Source organism: Phyllostomus hastatus, unplaced genomic scaffold, assembly GCF_019186645.2.
Source record: "Phyllostomus hastatus isolate PE091 unplaced genomic scaffold, TTU_PhHast_1.1 phas_scaffold_46, whole genome shotgun sequence".
NCBI lineage: Eukaryota > Metazoa > Chordata > Mammalia > Chiroptera > Phyllostomidae > Phyllostomus > Phyllostomus hastatus.
In genome coordinates, this window is record NW_025334032.1 from 4204713 (window position 1) to 4227034 (window position 22322).

General features: G+C 40.2%; 1 protein-coding gene across 3 annotated transcripts in view; it reads right to left on the reverse strand.

Annotated features, from left to right (window-relative positions):
* Positions 1 to 1804: 1804 nt before the first annotated feature.
* Positions 1805 to 22322, reverse strand: part of STK24 (serine/threonine kinase 24) — a 130952-nt gene continuing 110434 nt past the window's right edge. For all 3 annotated transcript variants that reach the window (XM_045821581.1, XM_045821582.1, XM_045821583.1), the window contains 6 exons: positions 15258 to 15443; positions 13035 to 13180; positions 11065 to 11194; positions 9211 to 9279; positions 6695 to 6831; positions 1805 to 2823 (listed from right to left, as the gene is read on the reverse strand). In XM_045821581.1, the coding sequence (XP_045677537.1) occupies positions 2787 to 2823; positions 6695 to 6831; positions 9211 to 9279; positions 11065 to 11194; positions 13035 to 13180; positions 15258 to 15443 (705 nt within the window). In that variant the 3' untranslated portion in view covers positions 1805 to 2786. The remainder of the gene's footprint in view (positions 2824 to 6694; positions 6832 to 9210; positions 9280 to 11064; positions 11195 to 13034; positions 13181 to 15257; positions 15444 to 22322) is intronic.

The window sequence follows — 22322 nt, forward strand, 5'->3', positions numbered from 1 at the left end:
AGAGACAGCACTGTGTATTATAGTCTAATGATTGCTAAATATCTCTAACCATTTATACCAATAGGCTTGACTGGAATCCAGTCTATCTATGAGCATAACCATTACTTGTATTTGCAATTAGCTTCAGCTTCATCTTGATACAAGGTCTGTCCAGAAGGTATCCAGCCAAGTAATATGAAAAACAGAGACATTTATTGAGGAAGAATCAAGAAACATTGTACACAGGACAATGACGCCTCAGTCTCCTTCAAAGTAGGTACCTTGGGACCACAGTTTTCCCAGTTGTCATTGGCTGCCCCATCATATTTTCCTGAATCTCACTGACAGTCTGAATCTCTTCCTTTTAAAGGTGATTTTAGTTTTGGGAAAAGCCAGAAGTCACAAGGCACCAAATCTGGTATGGGGGCCTAAGTCAACTGGGTGATTTGATGTTTTGCCAAAATACTCTGCACAAGACATGCATGAGCAGGCATGTTGTTTTGATGAAGCTGCCAAGTGCCAGTTGCCCATAGCTATGGCCTTCTGAATCATCCAAATAGTTTCCACAGAGGATTGTTCATGCTTAACACAAAATCTGATGCAGATTTGCTGCTCTGCTTGCTCAGCCATTTTGAATGTGATGGCCACACATGCTCACTCAACAGTGTCTACCACCCCCACTGACTAGTACAGTGAAGTCATCTTTGTTCACACACATTCCAGTTCACTCTCTCTGATTGCCAGGTTACATCGATGCTGTGCAAAATGTTCTCATTATATCAACAATGGCTTGACTTTTTCCAGACAGATCTTGTATTTCATTGTCCAGTTATAGGAACTTTGAATCAGAAAGCTGCTGTCTATTCTGTCTCTCTCAAAATTACATAAGCACTGTGGGGAAACACTGTTCATTCTTTGAGTGATTCTCCTGTAATAAACAAAACTCATCTTTGGTACATGCCTCACAGGGAAATTAAAGTTCCCTCACACTCTCGGAAACAAAATGAAGTATTCTCAAAATTTATTATTTGTTAACAGTCTTGCTGCAGAATTAACATACACAGTAAGAATTAGCAAGTCAGTTCTATTTCCCATAAACAAAAGGTATCCTTTACAGAAATTCAACCCAAATGTACTTCTAATTAAAAAAATTTTATTTCAGAATTTAAAAATTAGACCGCATTAACAAACCTAAACAATAACCACCCACTCTAGTGTCTCTGACTCAGGCCTCTGTCCTCTTCTCCCTGTAGCATCCAGGCCACAAAACCAGCAGGTATCTGACCTTCCATCCCAAAGTTTACCCAGTAACTTCCTTGCCTCCAAAAATCCTTTGTCTTCCCCCTCAAGAACTGCTACTCCAACAAGAGATGACAATGACTCATATCAACAAATATTAAAAGTGCCACACATATATAAATCAGACAGCCAAGAGCTGCTGTGAGAACCCTAATTCCCATATCAAAGACCCAAGAGATTTCCCCTCCTGGCAAGCAAAACCCTGCCACAAGCCAAGAAAAGTATACACCTGGCTGACAAGCTAGCAGACACAGGCCCTTATAAGAGAACAAAATAATCCTTAATTGAGGTCCCTGGGAGGAAAAGAGCACTTTCACAAATCAGCAGTGTTCATCTTTATCTTCTCAATGACCAATTTTTAAAACTTGCATAGAGAACTGACCTGAACATTCAGCATTTTGAATGTGGGCCCTTCCAGAGTATTCTAAAATGTCTTATCACATACAAAGTCACACATTCACACACACAAATACAGCAGGTGCACTGTGCCCTCAGAGTAGTCACATTTCAAGGAGAGTATGCAAGATAAGTGTTATAAAATTTATTCGTGGAAGCATTCACATATTTTTAGGTGGGAAAGGTGATATGCAAATTTCACTACAGGTGCAACAAAATCATACAGGAAAGAATGGTACAGCTGGTGCAGGATTGGCGGTGGAACAATTCCAAACGAATATTAGATGAGAGCACTTCATTGGGGAAAAACTTAAAATAATAATTTAAAGCTTCACGAGACAAGATATGTTCGAATTTAAAACACTAAGAAATAGTACCATCAATGAAAAAGGAAATCAACTTCTAAGTGTACCAAAAGGGCTGGAGGGCAAATGAAAATTTTCATTTATTGAGGTACAAATAGGAATATTCCTTAAGAGGGGCATTAATTATTATTAATGACAAACCCTGCAAATACAAAATAAAACCCAAATCACTGGTCACATAATCCAAAATTTACATGTAATAAAGGCAAGGCAATAGACTCAAGTTATGGCCTGTCAAATATTTACTCCACTTGACATTATCTACAGAAGCACTTGGCCAATTTGTACACAGTGATTCCTTATGCACGCTGAAAAGGTTTCTGTAAAAATGACACTATATACAAATCTGTACACTGATCCACCAGAGCGATTCTCCCGGGGAGGGGAATTACAACTTAAAGCCAGATACCTGAGGTTTCATTTCTTCAGTTGCCTTTTCATAATCCCAAATATACATTTCTGGGTTTGATTTTTGTTTTTAAAGATACTTCCCTTGATATGTGTGCTATGGTTAAAATTAAAAACAAGAATAATAAAATAAAATTATCACTTGAAGGAGCTGATAGAGACTTATCTGGCCAAGGCTAGTGAGGAAGGACCCGTGGCTCTGGACAGGCAGCCTCAGCTGGGGGACAGCCCCTTGATGGTGCGTATCTTCAGCAAAGTCAGCAAAGGCTCTCATTGACTTTTTTGAAGGAGGAGGACAAAGAAGAAAGAAAAAACAAAACCCCAAATGCCAAAGGGATTTCAGTGGGATGAAGTTCCTCCACCACTTAGAGAATATCTAGGGAAAAAAACAGAAATAAAAGTAAATAAATGCCATTTTCTCTAAATTAAAAAATTAATTTGCAAAAATTCAAACAGTAACCAAAATCCTAATTTTTACAAACATTCCCAAGTCATAAAACAACAGAGGAACTATCAATGAATTAATTATATAAAGAATTCACCCCTGGCGGGGGTGGCTCAGTAGCTGAGTGCCAGCCTGCAAATCAATGGGTCACCAGTTTGATTCCCAGTCAGGGCACATGCCTGGGTTACAGGCCAGGCCACTGGTAGAGGTGTAAGAGGCAACAACACACTGATGTTTCTCTCCCTCTCTTTCTTCCTTCCTCTCTCTACAAAATAAATAAATAACATCTAAAAAACAAGAGATACATAACATTTTTTCAAAAGAATTCATAAAAATTAAGAAAATCCTGATTTCAACACAAAAATTTTCATTGTTAGGTAAAAAGTGAGAATGTGATTCAGCCTTCCAGAGGGGGAAAAAACAGATGTGAATAAAACAGTAGATGATACATCTTTACTTATAATCAATTTTTAAAAACTGAAAAATCAGTAATACCCAACAACATAGTAAGATTCCAGGAATACATAACCATGGCTTGTTTGAGTACCAGTGCAAGAAACTATTTTGGCCACAAAAACACTGACAGTTGTACAGGTAATCCACCTCCTGGCAAGGTCTCTTAGATTTTTTTTTTTGTAATTATAATAATTAGGAAGCAACTATGACACCCAATAAGAGAGAAAGAGTTAAGTAAATAAGCATCTAAATAAAACAACAGGCCCTGGCTGGTGTAGCTCTGAATTGGACACGGGCTGCAAACCAAAGGGTCGCCAGTTTGATTCCCAGTCAGGGTGCATGCCTGGGTTGCTAGCCAGGTCCCCAGTGGGAGCTATATGAGAGGCAACCACACATTGATATCTCTCTCTCTTTCTCCCTCAAAAAAAAAAAATAAATAAATCTTTACAAAATGAAAAAAAATAAAAATGAATAAAACAGATCAGAAATTGTAATTATATTCAAACAATATGAAAACTATACATAGTAAGTGTGCACAAAATTATACACGTAGTTTTAGAATTTATCCTAAGTACAAAACAATGTCCAAAAATTACATGTGCACTACAATTTTCATAAATGTAAAAAAATTAGTAAGTTCATGATATATATATATAATAATTGAAGGCAACACACCAAAAATAATGATAATGTACTTGGGCTAGAGGGGTGGGATCGTGTACAACTTTTGTTTTCCAAAAATTCCACAGTATTTTCCTGCTTTGGAATATAAAAATGGATGAGGATGAAGGTGGAGGGTTCCCTCATGGCTAAGATTTCCTCAACCACCTCAAAACTGACTCAGTCACAGTAGATTAGCTTGGCATTCTCCCAGAAAACAAATGGTTACATAAGAACCTCTTAAAAAGCAAGCTTTAGCACAGATCCTAAGACTCATTTTTCAGAAAACACAAATGCCTTAGTCACAGGAGGACCTGGTGCCACACAAAAGGATCCACACATTAATTCAAACTAAGATGTACAGGAAGCCTTTGAAATGCTTTAGACAAAAGGTGTTGGGGTTTTTTTAGGTGATCCATTGAACTAGTGCATTTGGGAATAAAATTACTATGAAGCATGAGCAAGGACCTGTGTGGTTTGGCAGCATTTGGGTGGGGACACTCAGGAAGAGCATGGGGGAGTCCAGAAGGAGTAAATGGACAGTATCAGCCAAGGCCTGAAAAAGCAGACCGGGACCCCGGGGGAAGAGGGTCATCTGATGGCCAAGGAGGAGGGTTCACAATCACAAAGAAGGAAAAACAAGAGAGAGCCATCTGGGGAAGAAAGAAAGAATGCTAACTTAGTATGTGTAATGCATCACTGGAAATTAAAACCTCAAACATAATGTGGACAGCTGTATTTGTATTATATGGCTGCTGAGCATCTGAAATGTGGTGAGTTCACCACAGATGTGCTGTGAAATGAAAGACATACTGGACTGCAAAGACTTAGCACCAAAAGAAATGTAAAATGCCTTACTGATAGTTTTTTTTTATATTGATTACATGTTAAAATAAGATTGCAGATACACTGGGTTAAAAAAATCTAATATTAAAACTTATTTCACTTGTTCCTCTTACTTTTTTTTTAATGTGGTTACTACAAAATTTAAAGTTCTGTGTGTGGCTCACATTATTTTCCTACTAGTGCTGGTACAGATCAACTCATATCAGCAACTGAAGAAAGGGGAACAGAGAGACAGACCAATTAAATATGCACAGGCCACACCCAAGTCCTGGAGCTGCAGGGAAACCAAGGCACGTATAAGAATCACTAGGGACAATTTCAGGCAAGTTGGAAAAATATCAGCCCTAAAAGTGGCACTACAAAAGCAGAAAACAAGACCAAAAACAAGATGGTAAGGCCACCGGTTTCTGGTTTAAGCTCTCTTTGAGACTTAAAGTCTTCTTTATTTTTAGTGAAAAGTAAATGTCACTAAAATGAAGTATGAAGTGATTCTAAGTTTCTTTAAGAAATTAGAAAAATGGACCATTATACATAAGGAGAAAAGCTTATGTGATGATAATATAAAAACAGTCAATGAATATTACAAGAAAGCTATGTTAGAAGTCAAGTGCATACACGTAATAGACATGCATGAACATGGTAACAACAATGTTTTTGTGAGGATGTGACTTCTTTGTTCTGTTTTCCTTTATTTTTGTAATTCATTAGTACCAAACGGGGCAGGGGGAAAGAGGACAATTCTTCCTATTGCTTCAAAATTGAAGGAAGATAAGTAAACTGTATTCTCTAGCCTAAGCTTCAGAGCAAGGTAGAATGTTGGGATGTCTTTTACAAAGAAACCTGCGAGTTCAGGAGAATATAGCTGAAGGGTAAAAATTAAGGTTTCTCTTGATGTCCCTCTTTAGAGGGACTCTTCACAGGATATCGGGAAGCCCCTTCAATCATCACTTATAAGAAATGGCAAAGATGACCCCATGTACCCCAAACTTCCTCATATGCTATCAAGCTGACACCTCACAACAGACCTGAAATGTTCCAGATTCTCAGAAGGGCTCAGTCATCATTTGGAAGGGGAATGTCAAAGCAATGACATGCCTTGTGCTCAGGGTGTTGAAGGTTTGGGATGTGGAAGAGATATGGATCCATAGAGATGCTGGACAGCACCTGTCCCTTCTCTCTAAATACCCTCAAATGACTGTACGTACGCCAGGGTATCAGTCAATGAGTCTTCTAAAATGAGTTCAAGAGAGTGGGTAGGAATACAGCTCATTATTCCTCACCCACAACCAGGGCTACCAGTGGGGACCAGGAGCACCCTGCAGGCTGGTGTAGACAGAGTGTATTGAGTCACAACAAAGCTTCAGGGCAAGAGGCAGAGTTGAGATCTGGCATGGAAACCCAAGAAAAAGAGCAGACCCACATCTATCCTCATGAAACTCACCAAGCCCAAACTTAGGGAATTTTTGGACACTTGACTTTAAAGCATAAAACCAAACAGATAATTACCAACACCTAGCTAAGGACTATATAATTAGGCTACATCATTAAAGCAGACATTTTAAAGTCATTCTATATTCATGTGGCACAAACTTCTGTGGTCCTTCCCCGTTGTTTCCAGGTTCGTATCATTCATTCATACTGATTTCTATAATTCAGAACAAGAGAAGAGAAACAGAGTAGGAACAAAGCACCAAACAATCAAATGGAGGATAGAAGAGCAGTTTGTTTGAAGGTGCTCCCACACCCAGCCTGCAAAAGCCAGAGGACAAATGGTAATGGCCTCCATGAGGCTCTGTTTCCTGGAGGCAGTGACCTCAGCTGCAACACTGGTGGCAGTTACCTCTGAAGCCGCTGTATGAGCTGGGCCACCATGGTGTCCGAGATCCCAGGACATGCCTCTTCTGCCAGGTAGATGGCCCCTCGCAGTTCTTCTATGGAGCCCATGTTACCGCCACATGCTTGGCTCTTCTCCTTCAACTTGAAAGACACAAATGTGAAGATCATAGGAATCAATGAGCATCTATTTTAGAGAGTAACAAAATGTGTGGATCTGTAACAACTCCAGCCACATGAGTACTGGCAGCGGCTTCAGCTCAGGACCCATTTCTTTCAATGAACAGCTTTCTGAATGCTAAGAACACTATTTATAGAAAGGTCATTACTGAGACTTAAGTCATTATCTTCACTAGAGTGAACAGAGACAACTAGATTCTTGTGCATCTATTCAAAATGTGATCATGGCAATCTGTCCTCTGTTTTATTTTTCCATTTCAATCTAATCTTACACCAGAAAAGCAATTTTGAAATTACTAGTTTCCACACTCAGGTTGCCATGTGGGCTATCTAAAGCTTATTAATTAGAGAAAGCTTATTAATATTAATAATAGGTTGGTTCATAAAAGACAACAAACTGTCTTGTTGGTCCTCTTTTCTCAAAATATTCTATTTCATGTAAATGAGTGCCAGCCCTAAATTCTGGGAATCTGCAACATCCCTCTTAACACCTCTGCTCCCATGAGAAATCATGACAGTATCATGACAATCTGTTCAGGCACCTTCCTCATTTTAAGGTCAAACTGGTCTCTTCTTGGAATGTGACCAAAGTGTACAGTGTAGAAGGAGAGCTGCTCAGGTCAAGGAGCAGCCAAGCCAGGACTGAGGGCCAGGCGCAGACAAAAAAAATGACTTCCTCTTCAGGAGTCCTCCTCCTCAGTTTCATGTTTAAGAAATAGTTTACAAAATAGCTTTGGCTTTTAAAGCTGCTGTGAACACATGCTATCATTCCCAGCATCAGTTTCATTCAAGAAATAATAGTTTCTCTTTCTCCCTGCTAAAGGGACATATAGAACAACAGGAAAGGCCTGGCCTGTGAGTTTAAGTTTAGCTAGAATAAAAAATGAAAATATTATTATATCTAGGATTACTCATTAATTCTGAATAATGATTTCAGAATAATTTCTTCATATGCCCAGTAACAAATAAACAGCTTCAGACATATAAGAAAATACGTGCCATTTTCCTGATTGATTCCCTGACTGATCCCAGTCAAGTCACAATAAAGGGTCTCAGGAAAGCAAGAGAGCATCTAGAAAACCTGAAGGACCAATCTTCCAAACAATATACAAAAAGAGCAAAATGGGGCCTTACTGGCACCCTAGGAAGAGCAATGGTATCCAGAAAATCAGCCAAGGCTGGAACCAGAAAGCAACACAGAAGGGGCCTCTATCTGCCCTGTGTTGTTTAGTTTTCCAACTAAAAGCAGTGTGTTCAGTGGTTACAGGGTTGGACCCTAGTCTGCCTGGGTGGAAGGCAGGGCCCTTAAGCAAGCTTGTGAAAGCAGTTGCTGGGCTGAGAAAGGGGTGGGAGCTTGAAGGAGGGGCTAAAAGAGGGAGCGGGATAGAGACTGCCCTAGAGCACCTGGGCAATGCCAAGGTGAAGGCACTATGGGACTGGGTTCAGGCCAAGGGGAGCACTTCCTTCCCACCTTTGACAGCCCACCTCAAGTCTGAAGGTTTTGTGACACAGCATCCCTGTGACACAGCATTCAGTGGAAAGCACTGAATCACCACACAAACAGAAGTTACTGACTAGTGTGACTCACTCTGAATTATCTTAAAGGCCACCTGAGCCAGGAAGTGGGCATAAGAAAATGAAAAGAAAGGGGTATTTTCAACTTTTCCCCCACTCAGACACTAATCAAATGAAAAATAATCTTCACTCACACGAAATCTCTTCTTAAAACATCTCAAATACAGTATGCATATAGATATCTACAGGAGGCCTATAGACATCTATATCTATATCTATATCTATATGCCTCCTTGAGAAGGAACAGGGATATGGCACAGGATGCAGTCACAGAATAAGGAACTGAAAAGGGCCCTCATCTGGGAAACAAGTGATCCTGTTGGGTAAGATGACTACTCTGGGTATTGAGTAAGGGTTAGGGTTAATCTGGGGGCTCAATGGAAAACATGAGGACTCCAGGAAACCCGGTGTCTCCTTTAAAATAAAAATTGACTTTTTACCCTGCCATATATGTGTCTGAGCCAGACAGATCAGGTTATACCCCAATACTTTTTGTTAAAAGCAGCACAACTGAAGTTAAAAACTGCTCTGATAATATATGGACTTAGGCTGGGTCACTGATGCCCCATCTGTATACTCAAGGTGGTAATACGATGACATTTCCAAGAGGCTGGATTCTAGCCAGCCTTCCAGGACCAAACCGCACACTCTCCTGCACGTTTTAACCTCTGAGATTCTACTGGCAACACTGTCACACAAGGAATACCCTACTCTCTAGTTCTTTTCCTCCCTTCCCAGCTCCCCCCAAGGGTCAACTGGGTGTCTTACCTCTGCAAACAAAGGAGAAATAATTGTAGACAAACACTGAGAGAAAGGCCTCTTTGGGATGTCTTTCATCTTGGGGAAGAAAAAAGGTGATTAGAAATATTTAACATTCACGTTTGCAAAAATTCCATAAACTTCTGATAGTTGCTATCCAAATAGAATATCTGCAATGTTGTCTATTCTATACAAAATCTGAATAGGACTGTTTTACTATCCTTCCCTGGACAACAAAGTTCCATTAGCAGTGACATGCAAAACCATGGTCTGGATTCCACATGGAAAGGTACTAGGGGTCCAGAAAACGGCACTTTGTGGATGCAGGCAATGCTGAATTGCACAATTGTGCTACCTATGTTGGAGGACTTGACCAATGAATCCCTGGAAATTGAGATCAGGTCAGAGCTGGTGGCTGTCATAAAACAGTAGCCTATTCTTCACTTTTGCAAATTCTATCCGCACACTTAATGACTCATATCCATTTATCAAAGGAGGACTTAATCATAACACCAAAGGACAGCCACTGGTCAACTCTGTCTGAGAAATTACACCCCTGTGCTTTAAGGACATCCTAAAAACAGCTTTTCATAAACTTAAAACAGGCATGAAATCAATTAATCAAAATAAAGTTTTATATAACTATCAAAAACAATCTTTGTTTTTAAGATTTTTCCAACTACAATTGACACCCAGTATTATTTTCTATTAGTTTCAGGTGTTCAGCATAGTGATTAGACATTTATAAAATTTACAAAGTGATCCCCCTGGTAAGTCTAATACACACACGACACCACAGATAGTTATTACAATATTATTGACTACGTTCCTTATGCTGAATCCCCATGACTATTTTATAACTGCCAATTTGTACTTCCTGATCCCTTAACCCAGCCCCCTAACCCTCCCTTCCATCTGGCAACCATCAGTTTATTCTATAAGTTGTTCTTTTGTTCATTTATTGTTTTTTTTTAAGATTCCACATATAAGTAAAATCATATGGTACTTGTCCTTCTCTATCTGACATTTCATTTAGCAGAAAAGCCCTCTAGGTTCATTCATGCTGTCACAAACAGTAAAATTTCATCCTTTTTTTATGGCTGAGTAGTATACATATGTACTACATCTTCTTTATCCATTTGTTTTTTGATGGGCAGTTAGGCTGCATAATATCGTGGCTAGTATAAATAATGCTGCAATGAACACAGAGGTACATATAGTCTTTCAAATTAGTGTTTTGGATTTCTTTAGATAAATAGCCAGAAGTGGCATTGCTGGGTCATATGGTAGTTCTATTTCTAATTTTTTGAGGAATCTCCACACTGTTTTTCATAGGGGCTGCTCCAATTTGCAATCCCACCAACAATGCACAAGAGTTCCCTTTTCTCCACATCCTCACCAACACTTGTTGTTTGTTGATTTATTGATGACAGCTATTCTATCAAGTGTGAAGTGATATCTCACTGTGGTTTTAGCGACTTTAAATAAAACTTAATCTCAAAATTCTAGTACTTCACATGAATGACCCTATGTGCAAAACAGACACAGTCCTGTCAAGAGAGCTTTAAAGTCATTTCATATTTGAAACTTCACCCCACAACCCCTGACTCCCACTATATGTCCAAGTGTCATGCTGACTCCACAGAACAGCAGGGCAGAGAGCAGAAACGAGCACTATAGGTCTGACTCTCTGAGTAACCAGACAAGACAAAATCTCTTACTGTCAATTCATTGGCAGCAAAATTCCAAAACAGGCTGCCATGAGGGATCACCTAGCCCCCTAACAGTCACAGAAAAGTGACTGAAAAATGCTGCTGACTGATAACAAGTGTTAGTCACTCCAGTAACAACAACCAAACGTACCTTATTTCTTTCTAAATCCGATGGCTGAAGAGCTCCATTCTCAAGACTCTTTGGATCTTTCTCTCGGATCGTGAAGATCCAGTCTCCTGAGTCGCTCCCTCCAGCTGCTTGGCCATCTGTGTCCGTTTCCCTTAACACAGAAACCCAGGAGAACTCATAACTGACCTGGCTCTGCAGGGGCTAAGACTTCATGGAGGAGACCCGCTGGTGGCCTCTCAAACCACAACTCGGCACTCAACATTGCCCAGCTACTATGCATGTCTTCTCTGTCTCACACTCATACTCCACAGCTACTTCCCATCTTCTCCACTCCCCACCAGTGACACCCACTCCCATTCCCTCTTGGGCTTCAGAAGAAAAGCTTGCCTCCTAACTCACAGAGAAGAGAGACCATCAGAATGTGGTTCCCATAACATCCCACAGTGCCAGCTGCATCCACACCCACCCCTCCCACCTCTTCCTCAAATGGAAAGCAGGGTCTCCTCCCCTGCAAAACAATCCTTTCCTCCGCTGACAGCCCCTTTCTCTTAGATTTTTCTCCCCTTAGGCTCCTTCCCACCCAAGATTCAAAATGTATTCCTTTTGCTTACTCAACACTGTCTCCCTTCTACCTGTAGCCAATCTCTCTGCCACAGTTCTTAAACGTTACTATACTTACTGCCTCCATTTCTTACCTTCCATTCACTCTAAAATTCACCCTAGCCCTGAACTGCTATGGCCAAGGCCACCAAGCCTCTATATACCATTAGACAAAGGATTTACTGGTCAATCCTTATTCTGCTTGAACTGTCAGCAGCAAATGACCCTGCTGATCACACCTACCTCCCTTAGATGCTCCAGACTCCTGAAGCCACAATGTTTGAATTTCTTCTGACTCATGTCATTCCCAGGTTCACCCTTTATGCTGGCATTTCCAAATACTTGGTCCTAAGCCTCAGGTCCTCCTCACTCTGCAGGTATGCCATGAATGACACCATTTGTTCTCATGACTCCAATGACCATTTTTAGAGTAGTGATTCCTAAATCTGTATCATCTACCAAAGCATTCTCCTAAACTCTAAACCTCAGTGCCATGCTCAACTAGACACACCCTCTTGGTCATCCTGTCAGAAATTCAAATACGTCCCACACCAAACTCAGTTTCCTGTACCCTGGCCTCCCCAGACCAGCCTCTTCTCTAACATCATCATCTCAACACCATCCACCACACTGCTGAAGCCAGGACTGTGTCCGCCTCCTTTACCCAAATCCATGGCCACATCTAGGTTCTCTGTTCATCTTTCTAACCCCACTGCTACCACCCTAATTCCTCATCTTCACAGCCTCAACAAATTTGACGTGGTTCTCATTATTGGCTTTATAATCAATCACCTGGAACCTTAAAAAAATACTTGGGTTTCATGCCCAGAAACTTCGATTCAACTGGCCTGGCTTTCCTTCTTCTTTTATGTACTGAAATGGCTCCTGGACCTCATTCATCTCTTTAGCTAACAGAATTCATAGATGCTTAACTTGACACCGGTTTTTGGTAACTTCATGATACAGATATTTTACAATGCCCAGCATCTACTAGAACACAACACAGTATCACAAAAACACACAATTGTATCTAAAGCAGTTTCATCTGATCAGAATTTCGAGAGCAGGAAGTATAACAAAGGCAAAAAAAACAGGTCAAGTTTACTTTATGAAGTTTTATCACAGACTTGACACAGAAAAATCCCACTGACAACCAAAAGAGGCTAAAAAACTCCCAAATAGCCCCATATTTTACTAACACAAGGAGTACAATCAACCTGGATTAACTAAGGAAGGGATGAAAAGGAGAAGGACTTAAAGCCCACGCAAAGAGGAGACTAGAACAAACAGCCCATGCCCCGCCCCCCATGCCTGCAGCTTAGGCACAGAGCAGGCATGGACACACCATCTGGCTCACATGCACTTGCACGACTCAGGAGGAGCCAACTTACGTGTCAGAATCTTCAGAGCTAGAGTCTTCATGGCTCTGTTCGGCCTTCCACCTCTTGTACCTGTCAATGAGCTCAGTCAAGTAGGAAGTTTTCTTTGCATTGCGTATTATAAACTTGTGCTTCAGTAACTCCTTAGCAGAAGGTCTCTGGAAAACAAACCACCAAGCAAAAAAAACAGAGAAAGCATAAGATGCAGTTCCTACATTTTACTTGATTCTATCCCAAAAGTCAGACTTCTGCCTCGAAATATCAACCAACCACACTAATACCTAAAGATCAAGTTCTACTTCAAAGTTTTTTCCCCTAAGACCTATTCAGTAAATAGCCATTTAGCACCTGTGTGTGGGATACCGTGTACAGTGTAGACATAGCACTTAGTATCTGATGTTAAATCCTCAGGAAACCATTCAATGAAAGCAAGAGAACTTACACAGAAAAAAGCATTTACCTAGAAAATACTCCAGAGAATTTCACAAAGATCATTCAGAAGAGCTAGAATATGCCTCCTAGTTTTTATAAAACATTTTATTGCAAATGCTGGCAAAAAAGAAAACATTTTGTATTACCTTATTAACTTTCTATATTAATGTTTGGCTCCACCCCCCAAAATAAAGAAAAATGTTCGTTTGGCTCCACCTAGAAGAAACTAGAAAGGAGATAAAAGTTACCCTTCTCCTGTTTGCTGAAAGAGTGTCTGAGTTCTTAGTCATCCAGCTCTCCCAATTTAGAAATGCAGGTTTCCCAAGTCTGCCTCTTTTGTGGTGGTCGGGGTGCCAAGGCCCTGGACTAAGAATGGCCACAGCCATACAGCATGCTTTGAACTTGGCCAACTGCTTTGCCCTTGAGGTTGGCAAAACAAATTATAGGGAGCATGCTTCCCAAGGAAGTTGAATGAAGCCCAAATTGGAACAGGCAGTGGGAACACACAAACAATATTAGTAAGACTAAACAATTTAGTAAGACTAAACTCCCACTTATTCCAAATTACTAAAGCTTTATTAACAAGAGCCAGACATGTTTCTCAAATTCAAGCTTGTGAAAAACCTGGGCCACCTCAGGTATTTCTCTCTCCCTGTCCAGGTGATTGTGAAACTCCAAGTTATCTCAGAAGTGCTCACATTCTCAGCTTCTTATCCTTCTCTCAGTGCATTTGGGGTCAAGATAGGGGTAGAGAAAGTAAGCCAATACCAGCAGGGCATTTTTAACAGTAAGATGTATACATGTATGGGTGTATCTTCTTGAGTGCTGGTGCCCTATGACTAGGAGCTAACATCAGGATACAAAGTTCGGAACACCATGGCATGTAGAACAACAGCCCCACACCACCAATACCTGCTGTACTCTGCATCCCCTAGCAGGGGTGTGCAACCTTTTGTGTCTCTGTGCCACACTGGAAAAATAGTTGTCTTGAGCCACACATTCAATACATTGTGACACAATCACACACAAAAAAAATCTCATAATGTTTTAAGTAAATTTACAATTTTGTGTTAGGCTGCATTCACAGCCATCCTGGGCCGCGTGCAGCCATGGGCCACAGGTTGGACAGCCCTGCAAAAGGATCTTAGAATATACTGCGCTCCCTTTTTAATGCTCTAATAAACCATGGTGCTCTTGTAAAACTAATCACCTGTTTTTAAGTAAGAGTTAATAAAAAGGGGTCCAGCTAACCCTGCTGGAAAAGTTCATAAGCAAAACAAGGACTTATGGTGCTATAAACAACACCAAAATATACAGATAGCTTTCAAAAACTGTCCTAATTCAGAGAGAAAATTAGGCTAAAGTTATGCAGTTGTTACTGCTACATAGCTCTCCCAGAGTCAGTCAAACATAAAGGAGGAGGAAGGGGAGGGAAGAGAAGTGGATGGTTCATTTACATTTCATTTGCTTTTTCTTTCCTGGCACATGCCAAGAAGAAACTGAAAACATTTACTCTAAAAAATTTAGCCATTATTTTTCAGGCCAGACTTTGCAATTACTAAAAAAAAAGCTTAACAGTTTACAGCCTGACCTTCCACCATAAACATTAAATCCTTCAAGAAAAAAAATTAAAACATATTTGCAATGCAAAGATACAATCTTACCCATTTAGAAAGAGAAAAAAAACTGAGATTGTGAAGATAGCTGACATGACTGATTTAAAAAATCCCACTAAGATGTATCTAGACCAAATCAAGCTACACACGAAGAGGTGCCTGCTTGTTCTGATCTCATGAAACTCACAAAGCTTGGCTCCTTGTTCAAACAGGCTTCAACAAACTCCTTGAGGGGTTTGCTATAGTTTCCTTCCAGTGTTGGGGGGTTGTTCTTTGGAATGAGAAATAAAACCTTCATGGGGTGCAGCTCAGAATGAGGTGGTTCCCCTTTTGCAAGTTCTATAGCTGTTATGCCCAGGGACCAGATGTCTGCCTGCAACAAAAAAATATATCTAATTTAGAGACCTACCAAGTAGCAATAAATTCAAGCAGGAGTAAATTCAAATAAATATACAAGGTCTGTCCAGAAGGTATCCAGCCCCAGCCATGTAATATGAAAAACAGAGACATTTATTGAAGAAGATATGATACAAGAAACATTGTAGATAGGACAATGCCATCTCAGTCTCCTTCAAAACAGGAACCTTGGGACCTCACACAGTTCTCCTAATTGCCCTATTATATTTTTCTGATTCTCAAGGATGCTCTAAAATCTTTCCTTTCAAAGCTGATTTCAGTGTGGGAGTGTGGGAAAAGCCAGAAGTTGCAGGACACCAAATCTGGACTACAGTGGGGCTGAGTCACCTGGGTGATTTGATGTTTTGCCAAAAAACTCTGCATAAGACCATGATGCATGAGTGGGCACTGTGTCATGATGAAGCTGCCAATCACCAGTTGCCCATAGCTTGAGGCCTTCTGAATCACTGGAATAGTTTCCACAGAGGAATGTGCAAGCTTAACGCAAAATTTGATGCAGATCCATTGCTCTACTCGCTCAGTCATTTTGAATGCATGGTCACAGAATACATATGCTCACTCAACAGCGTTTAGCACCCCCCACTGACTAGTACAGTGAAGTCATCATTGTTCATGCATACACATTCCAATCCAGGTTACATTGATGTTGTACAAACTGTTCTCATTATATTAACAATGGCTAGACTTTTTCCAGACAGGCCTCATACTTCTTACCAAAAAAAGTACTTCTCAATGTACTTTAAAGGGTTTGAAAACATTATTTTTAACCAAAAATAAAAAATATAAGCTTTTGGTTTAATTTCAAAATAGGCAACGCACGGGAGAAAATTTAATATACAAAACATCTTCTATCTCTGAACTGAAGACAGCTTTTACGATTATTCCTCTTCCACTCACTGTTGCAGGTATAACGCATTTAACGCCACCTGTAGTCCCTCAGTCAATCAGTAGGGTAGGCCAACAGAGGTGAGCAGAGAGGGCAGATCTGGGGAGTGGAGGTGTGTTTGCCAGTTAAGCAATGCTTAGAAGTAATATAATGTTCTGAGATTGGGAACAGCCATCTGGGTCTTGCAGACTGTAACTTTAAATGCTAGCTCTATCACAAAAGTCTTGTGACATTAAGACAAAAGATCTAATCCATGAGCGTAGTTCCCTCATTTGTAAAATGGGAATAGCAACATGTTGACTGTGCAAGGTGCCTAACACAACACCCAGAATTTAATGTACAAATACACAAAGAAGTGGAAAATATTCATATAGTGCACCCTTATATGCCTATCATATAAATTTAATAATCATTAACACAAGTTTTGTAGTATATGACAATAGATAAAAAATGTCATGACATTTCCCCCAAGTACTTCAGTTTGCCAACAGTTATTACTTATTAACATCTAAAATTAATGTGTGAGAAGCAGCCAATCAATGTTTCTCTCTCACACCACCGTTTCTCTCCCTCTCCATCTTTCTCCTTTCTACTCTCTAAAAATAAAGTTTAAGAAAAACTAAGACTTACATTCCCTTTTAGTTCAATGAGATGAAGATGCTAGTGAGGCAGATAAATCCTTTTCTTTTCCCAGCCTCATCTTCCTTTGCGAATCACTGTGCATACTCAAAGATGAAACTGATGGGAGCGTGCTCTCATGACAATGATAACAGAACAAACCCTGCTACCCTACAACTGTTAAGCTCTACCTGTGATGCAGAGACCAGTCAGTCATGAAAATGTCCAGAAGATACACAAAGAAAAATGGAAGGGAGAAATGGAAAGAAGCTGAATTAAACTTGTGTAGCTGGAGACCACAGTGACCAAAAGAGCAACAGTGCCCATCAAAGAACACAAACTGTCCTGTCAGGCAAAAGCTGTGTTGAGAACATGCATTCACTGGAAGGATATTCCACACAGTACAGCAACCTCAGGAAAAGGCCCTTTTTTTAGGCATTGCTTATAACAAGAGCTGCTAGCCCAGAGTCGAAACTAATGAAGGAGTGGGTGGGTGGGCAGGGGTGGGGTGGTGTGTGTGTGTGTGTGTGTGTGTGTGAGAGAGAGAGAGAGAGAGAGAGAGAGAGAGAGAGAGAGATACCCCCTAAGACTTCAGCATCTGAAATCCTTCCCGTAAGCCTCAATTCTCAGACAGACATTATCCTTATCTACAATTTCCACACCTTCTGGGTCAACAAACCTGGGAAGTAAATTTCACATAAACATATTTTCACAGATTGTTTCTACTAAAGAGTCACTGGAAATTTTTTTAAAATTTTAAAAAGGTTTAGAAAACTTAAGTCACTAGTTATGACCCAAATGAAAGATTTTACTTCAAAAACAAGCCAGAGGAAAAGGTAAAGTAATTAAATGTCAGGTGACAGATTCTCGAGGTCCCAACTGAATGTGCACTTCAGGCAGCATTTTTTTAATGTAATATATATTATTTTTTAAAATATATAATCTTTATTGTATTTTTTCCATTACAATTTAGTCCCCCTACATCCCCCCACCCCTCAGCAATCACCACACTGTTGTCCATGTCCATGAGTCCTTTCTCCTTTTTACTCATTCCCGCCACATCCTTAACTCCACCCCCACTCACTAGTTATCGTCTGTTCTCCACCTATAAGTCTGTCTCTTTTTTGCTTGTTAGTTCAGTTTGTTCATTGGTTTCCACATGTGACTGAAGTCATATAGTATTTGTCTTTCTCTGACTGGTTTATGTCACTTAGCATAATGTTCTCCAGGTCCATCCATACTGCTGCAAAGGGTAAAATTTTCTTTTTTATAGCCAAGTAGAATTCCCTTGTGTAACTGTCCCACAGTTGTTGTTTTTTTAATCTACTCATCTATTGATGGACACATAGGATGTTTCCATATCTTGTCAATTGTAAATTATGATACAATGAATAATGGGGAGCTTATATTCTTTCAAATTAGTGTTTTCGGTTCCTTCAGATATATACACCCATAAGTGGGATTGCTGATCAAAAGGCAGATCCATTTTTAATTATTTAAGGTATCTCCCTCTGTATTTCCTTCCACAGCAGCTGCACCAATCTACATTCCTACCAACAGTGCAAAAGGGTTCCCCTTTCTCCACATCATCTCCAACACTTGTTGTTTGATTTATTAATGACAGCCATTCTGACAACTGGGATATATCACATTGGGGTTTTTATTTACATTTCTCTGATTAGTGATGTTGAGCATCTTTTCACGTGTTTACTGGCCAAGTGTATGTCCTCTTTGGATAAGTGTCTATTCAGGTCCTTCGCCCATTTTTTAATTAGTTGTTTTTCTGGTGTTCAGATTTCTAAGTACTTTATACATTTCGATATTAACCCCTTATAACATGCATTGGTGGCTATGTTCTTCCATTCTGTGGGCTGTCTTTTTTTATCTTATTGATGTATCCTTCCTTGTGCAAAAACTTTTTAGTCTGATGAAATCCCATTTGTTTTTTGTTTGTTTGTTTCCCTTGCCTCATGGAGATATAACCAATAAAAAATTTCTATAAGCAATGTCCAAGATTTTGCTGCCTATGTTTTCCTCTAGGATTTTTATGGTTTTAGGTCTAACATTTAAGTCTTTGATCCATTTTTTAAATGTATATTTTATTATTTTGTTACAGTTGTCCCATTTTTTTGTCCCTTTGCCCTCCTCTGCCCAGTACCCTCCTTCCCTCCAGTAACATCCCCCTTAGTTCATGTCCATGGGTCATGCATGTAAGTTCCTTGGCCTCTCCCTTTCCTATACTACTATTCTTAACATCCCCCTGTCTATTTTGTACCTACCAATTATGCTTCTTGATCCCTACACCATTTCTCCATGTCAACCCCTTCCACCTCCCAGTTCCTGTTCTGGTTGTTTGCTTAGTTTGTTTTGTTTTTTAATTCAGATGTTGATAGTTGTGAGTTTGTTCGCATTTTAGCGTTCATAGATTTGATCTTCTTTTTCTGAAATAAGTCCCTTTAACATTTCATGTAATAATGGCTTGATGATGATGAATTCCTTTAGTTTTACCTTGTCTGGAAAGCACTTTATCTGCCCTTCTACTCTAAATGATAGCTTTGCTGGATAGAACAATCTTGGATGTAGGTCCTTGCCTTTCATGACTGCGAATACTTCTTTCCAGCCTTCTTGCCTGCAAAGTTTCTTTTGAGAAATCAGCTGCCAGTCTTATGGGAACTCCTTTGTAGGTAACTCTCTGCTTTTCTCTTGCTGCTTTTAAGATACTCTCTTTATCTTTAACCTTTGGCATTTTAATTATGACGTGTCTTAGTGTGGTCCTCTTTGGGTCCAACTTGACTGGGACTCCCTGTGCTTCCTGGACTTGTATGTCTATTTCCTTTGCCAAATTAGGGAAGTTTCCTTTCATTATTTTTTCAAATAGATTTCCAATTTCTTGCTCTTTCTCTTCTTCTCTGTCACCCTTATGATGGATTCCAACCTTTATGGAAGATTAGCTGTGCAGGGCCTGGGTGGTGGTACACCAGTGTGGACTATAGCTGTCCACTGGGTGCACTGGCCCTGGAGTGTCCCATGTGGTGCAGGCCAAGGTGAGCAACTACCTGTGTTTTGCCCAAGGCCATTCTCCCTGAGCTGTAAAACAATCTGAGAAGGCTGCAGCTTTTACTGGGCTTGGAGGTTCTCAGACAAAATCAGGCTGTAAATCTAAGCTGGCTACTGCTACTGCCTGGCCTAGAGCTCACTGAGGCCAGCTATTGCTTGTTTGATAGTATTTAGGACAGGGGTGTCAAACTCATTTTCACTGGGGGCCACATCTGTCTCACAATTGCCTTCAAAGAGCTGAATGTAATTTTAGGACTGTATTAATGTAACTACTCCTTAACAGTTAAGTGAGAGCTTGGCGCTGCCACCAGGTAGAAACAAGGTACTGTGCCAGATAAAACAAGGTGGAGGGCCAGATTAGGCCTGCAGGCCTTGTGTTTGCCACCTGTGACTTAGGAAGTTGTGAAGCGTGAATCAAGATCTGCCATTCACATGGAAAAGCAGCTTGGATGGGCCCATAAATTGGGTGGGGTGGGGTCTCTGGGGATCTCCAAGGCAGGTCAAACAGTGTTAGGCAGGTGATGGAGTCTAAGATATGGTACCTGCCTTCCTGCTCCATGGCTTTGCAGGAGGGATGGCTCAGAAAAGGGACAATAGCCTCTGCTCAACTTGATGCCAGAAACTTCAGCCTCTTTCAGTATTCCCCTGGTGCCCTTCAATCTGCTAACCTAGAGCTGGAACTCAGAGGGAGTTTGAGTTGGAGAGTCCATGCGTGAGTTAAGAGGAAATGCTTGGGGCTCCAGCAGTTTCTTCCACCAACTCAATCCCTGTTGGATTTTGCAGCCAGAATTTGTAGGGACCTTTCCTTCTGCCACTGGAACCCTCGGCAGGAGGGCCTAGTGTGGGTCTGGGTCTGCTTGCTCCTGAGATATCCCTTCCAAATTTTTATCCACCACACATGGGTGTTGGATCAGCCCGTTCCCCATCTGTGCCTCTCCTACTAGTCTCGATGTATAGTTTCACCAATTCCGTAGTTGTCAGGCATCTATTCAACTTGATTTCTGATGTTTCTGAATGGTTGTTCTACATTTTAGTTATAATTTTGATGTGGTTGTGTGAAGAGCCAAGCGATGTCTGCCTATGTCACCATCTTGACCAGAAACTCGGAGGTGTCAAATCTTTGATCCATTTTGAAGTTGTTATTGTGTGTGGTGCAAGAAGGTGGTCTGCCTTCATTTTTCAGGACTTACCTGTCCATTTTTTCCCACGCCATTTATTGAATAATCTATCTTTAGCCCAATGTATGTGCTTATTTATTCTGTCAGATATTAATTGACTAAAAGGTGTGGGTTTATTTCTGGGATCTCCATTCCATTCCATTGATTCATGTTTCTGTTTTTGTGCCAGTACCAGGATGTTTTGATTACTATGGTCTTGTAATAAAGTTTGATATTAGGTAGCATGATTCCTCCACCTCTGTTCTTCTTTTTCAGAATCGCAATTGTTAAGAGGGTCCTTTTGTAGTTCCATACAAATCTTGGAAATATTCTAGTTCTGTGAAATACACCATTGGAATCTTGACAGGAATTGCGCAGAATTTATAGATTGTTTGGGGCAATATGGACATTTTAATGATGTTAATTCATCCTATCCATGAACATGGTATGTGCTTCCACTTATTTGTATCTTCTTCAATTTCTCTCTTCAGTGTCTTATAACTTTCCAAGTACAGGTCTTTCACATCCTTGGTTAGGTTTATTCCTAGCTATTTTATTCTTTTTTGAAGCAATTGTTAATGGAATTGTTTCCTTCCCTTTCTGTTAGTTCATTATTAGCATATAAAAATGCAACTGATTTCTGAATATTAATTTTGCATCCTGCTATTTTGCTGAACTCATTTATCAGTTTCTTGGTAAATCTTTGGGGTTTTCATGTCATCTGCAAATAGATATTTTTACTTCTCCCTTTACAATTTGGATGCATTTTATTGCTTCTTCTTGTTAGATTCCTCCGGCCAGGACTTCCTGTACTATGTTGACTAGTAGAGGTGAAAACAGACATCCCTGTCTTACTCCCGACCTTAAGGGGAACACTTGTTATTTTTGCCCATCGTGTATGATGCTGGCAATGGGTCTGTCATACATGGCCTTATTATTTTCAAGTATGTTCCTTCTATTCCCACGTTGCTGAGAGTTTTTATCACAGATGGTTGCTGGATTTCATCAAAATCTTCTTCTGTATCTATTGATATAATCATGTGGTTTTTAACCTTCATTTTGTTAATGTGGTAAATCACATTTTATTGATTTGCGAATGTTGTGCCATCCTTGTATG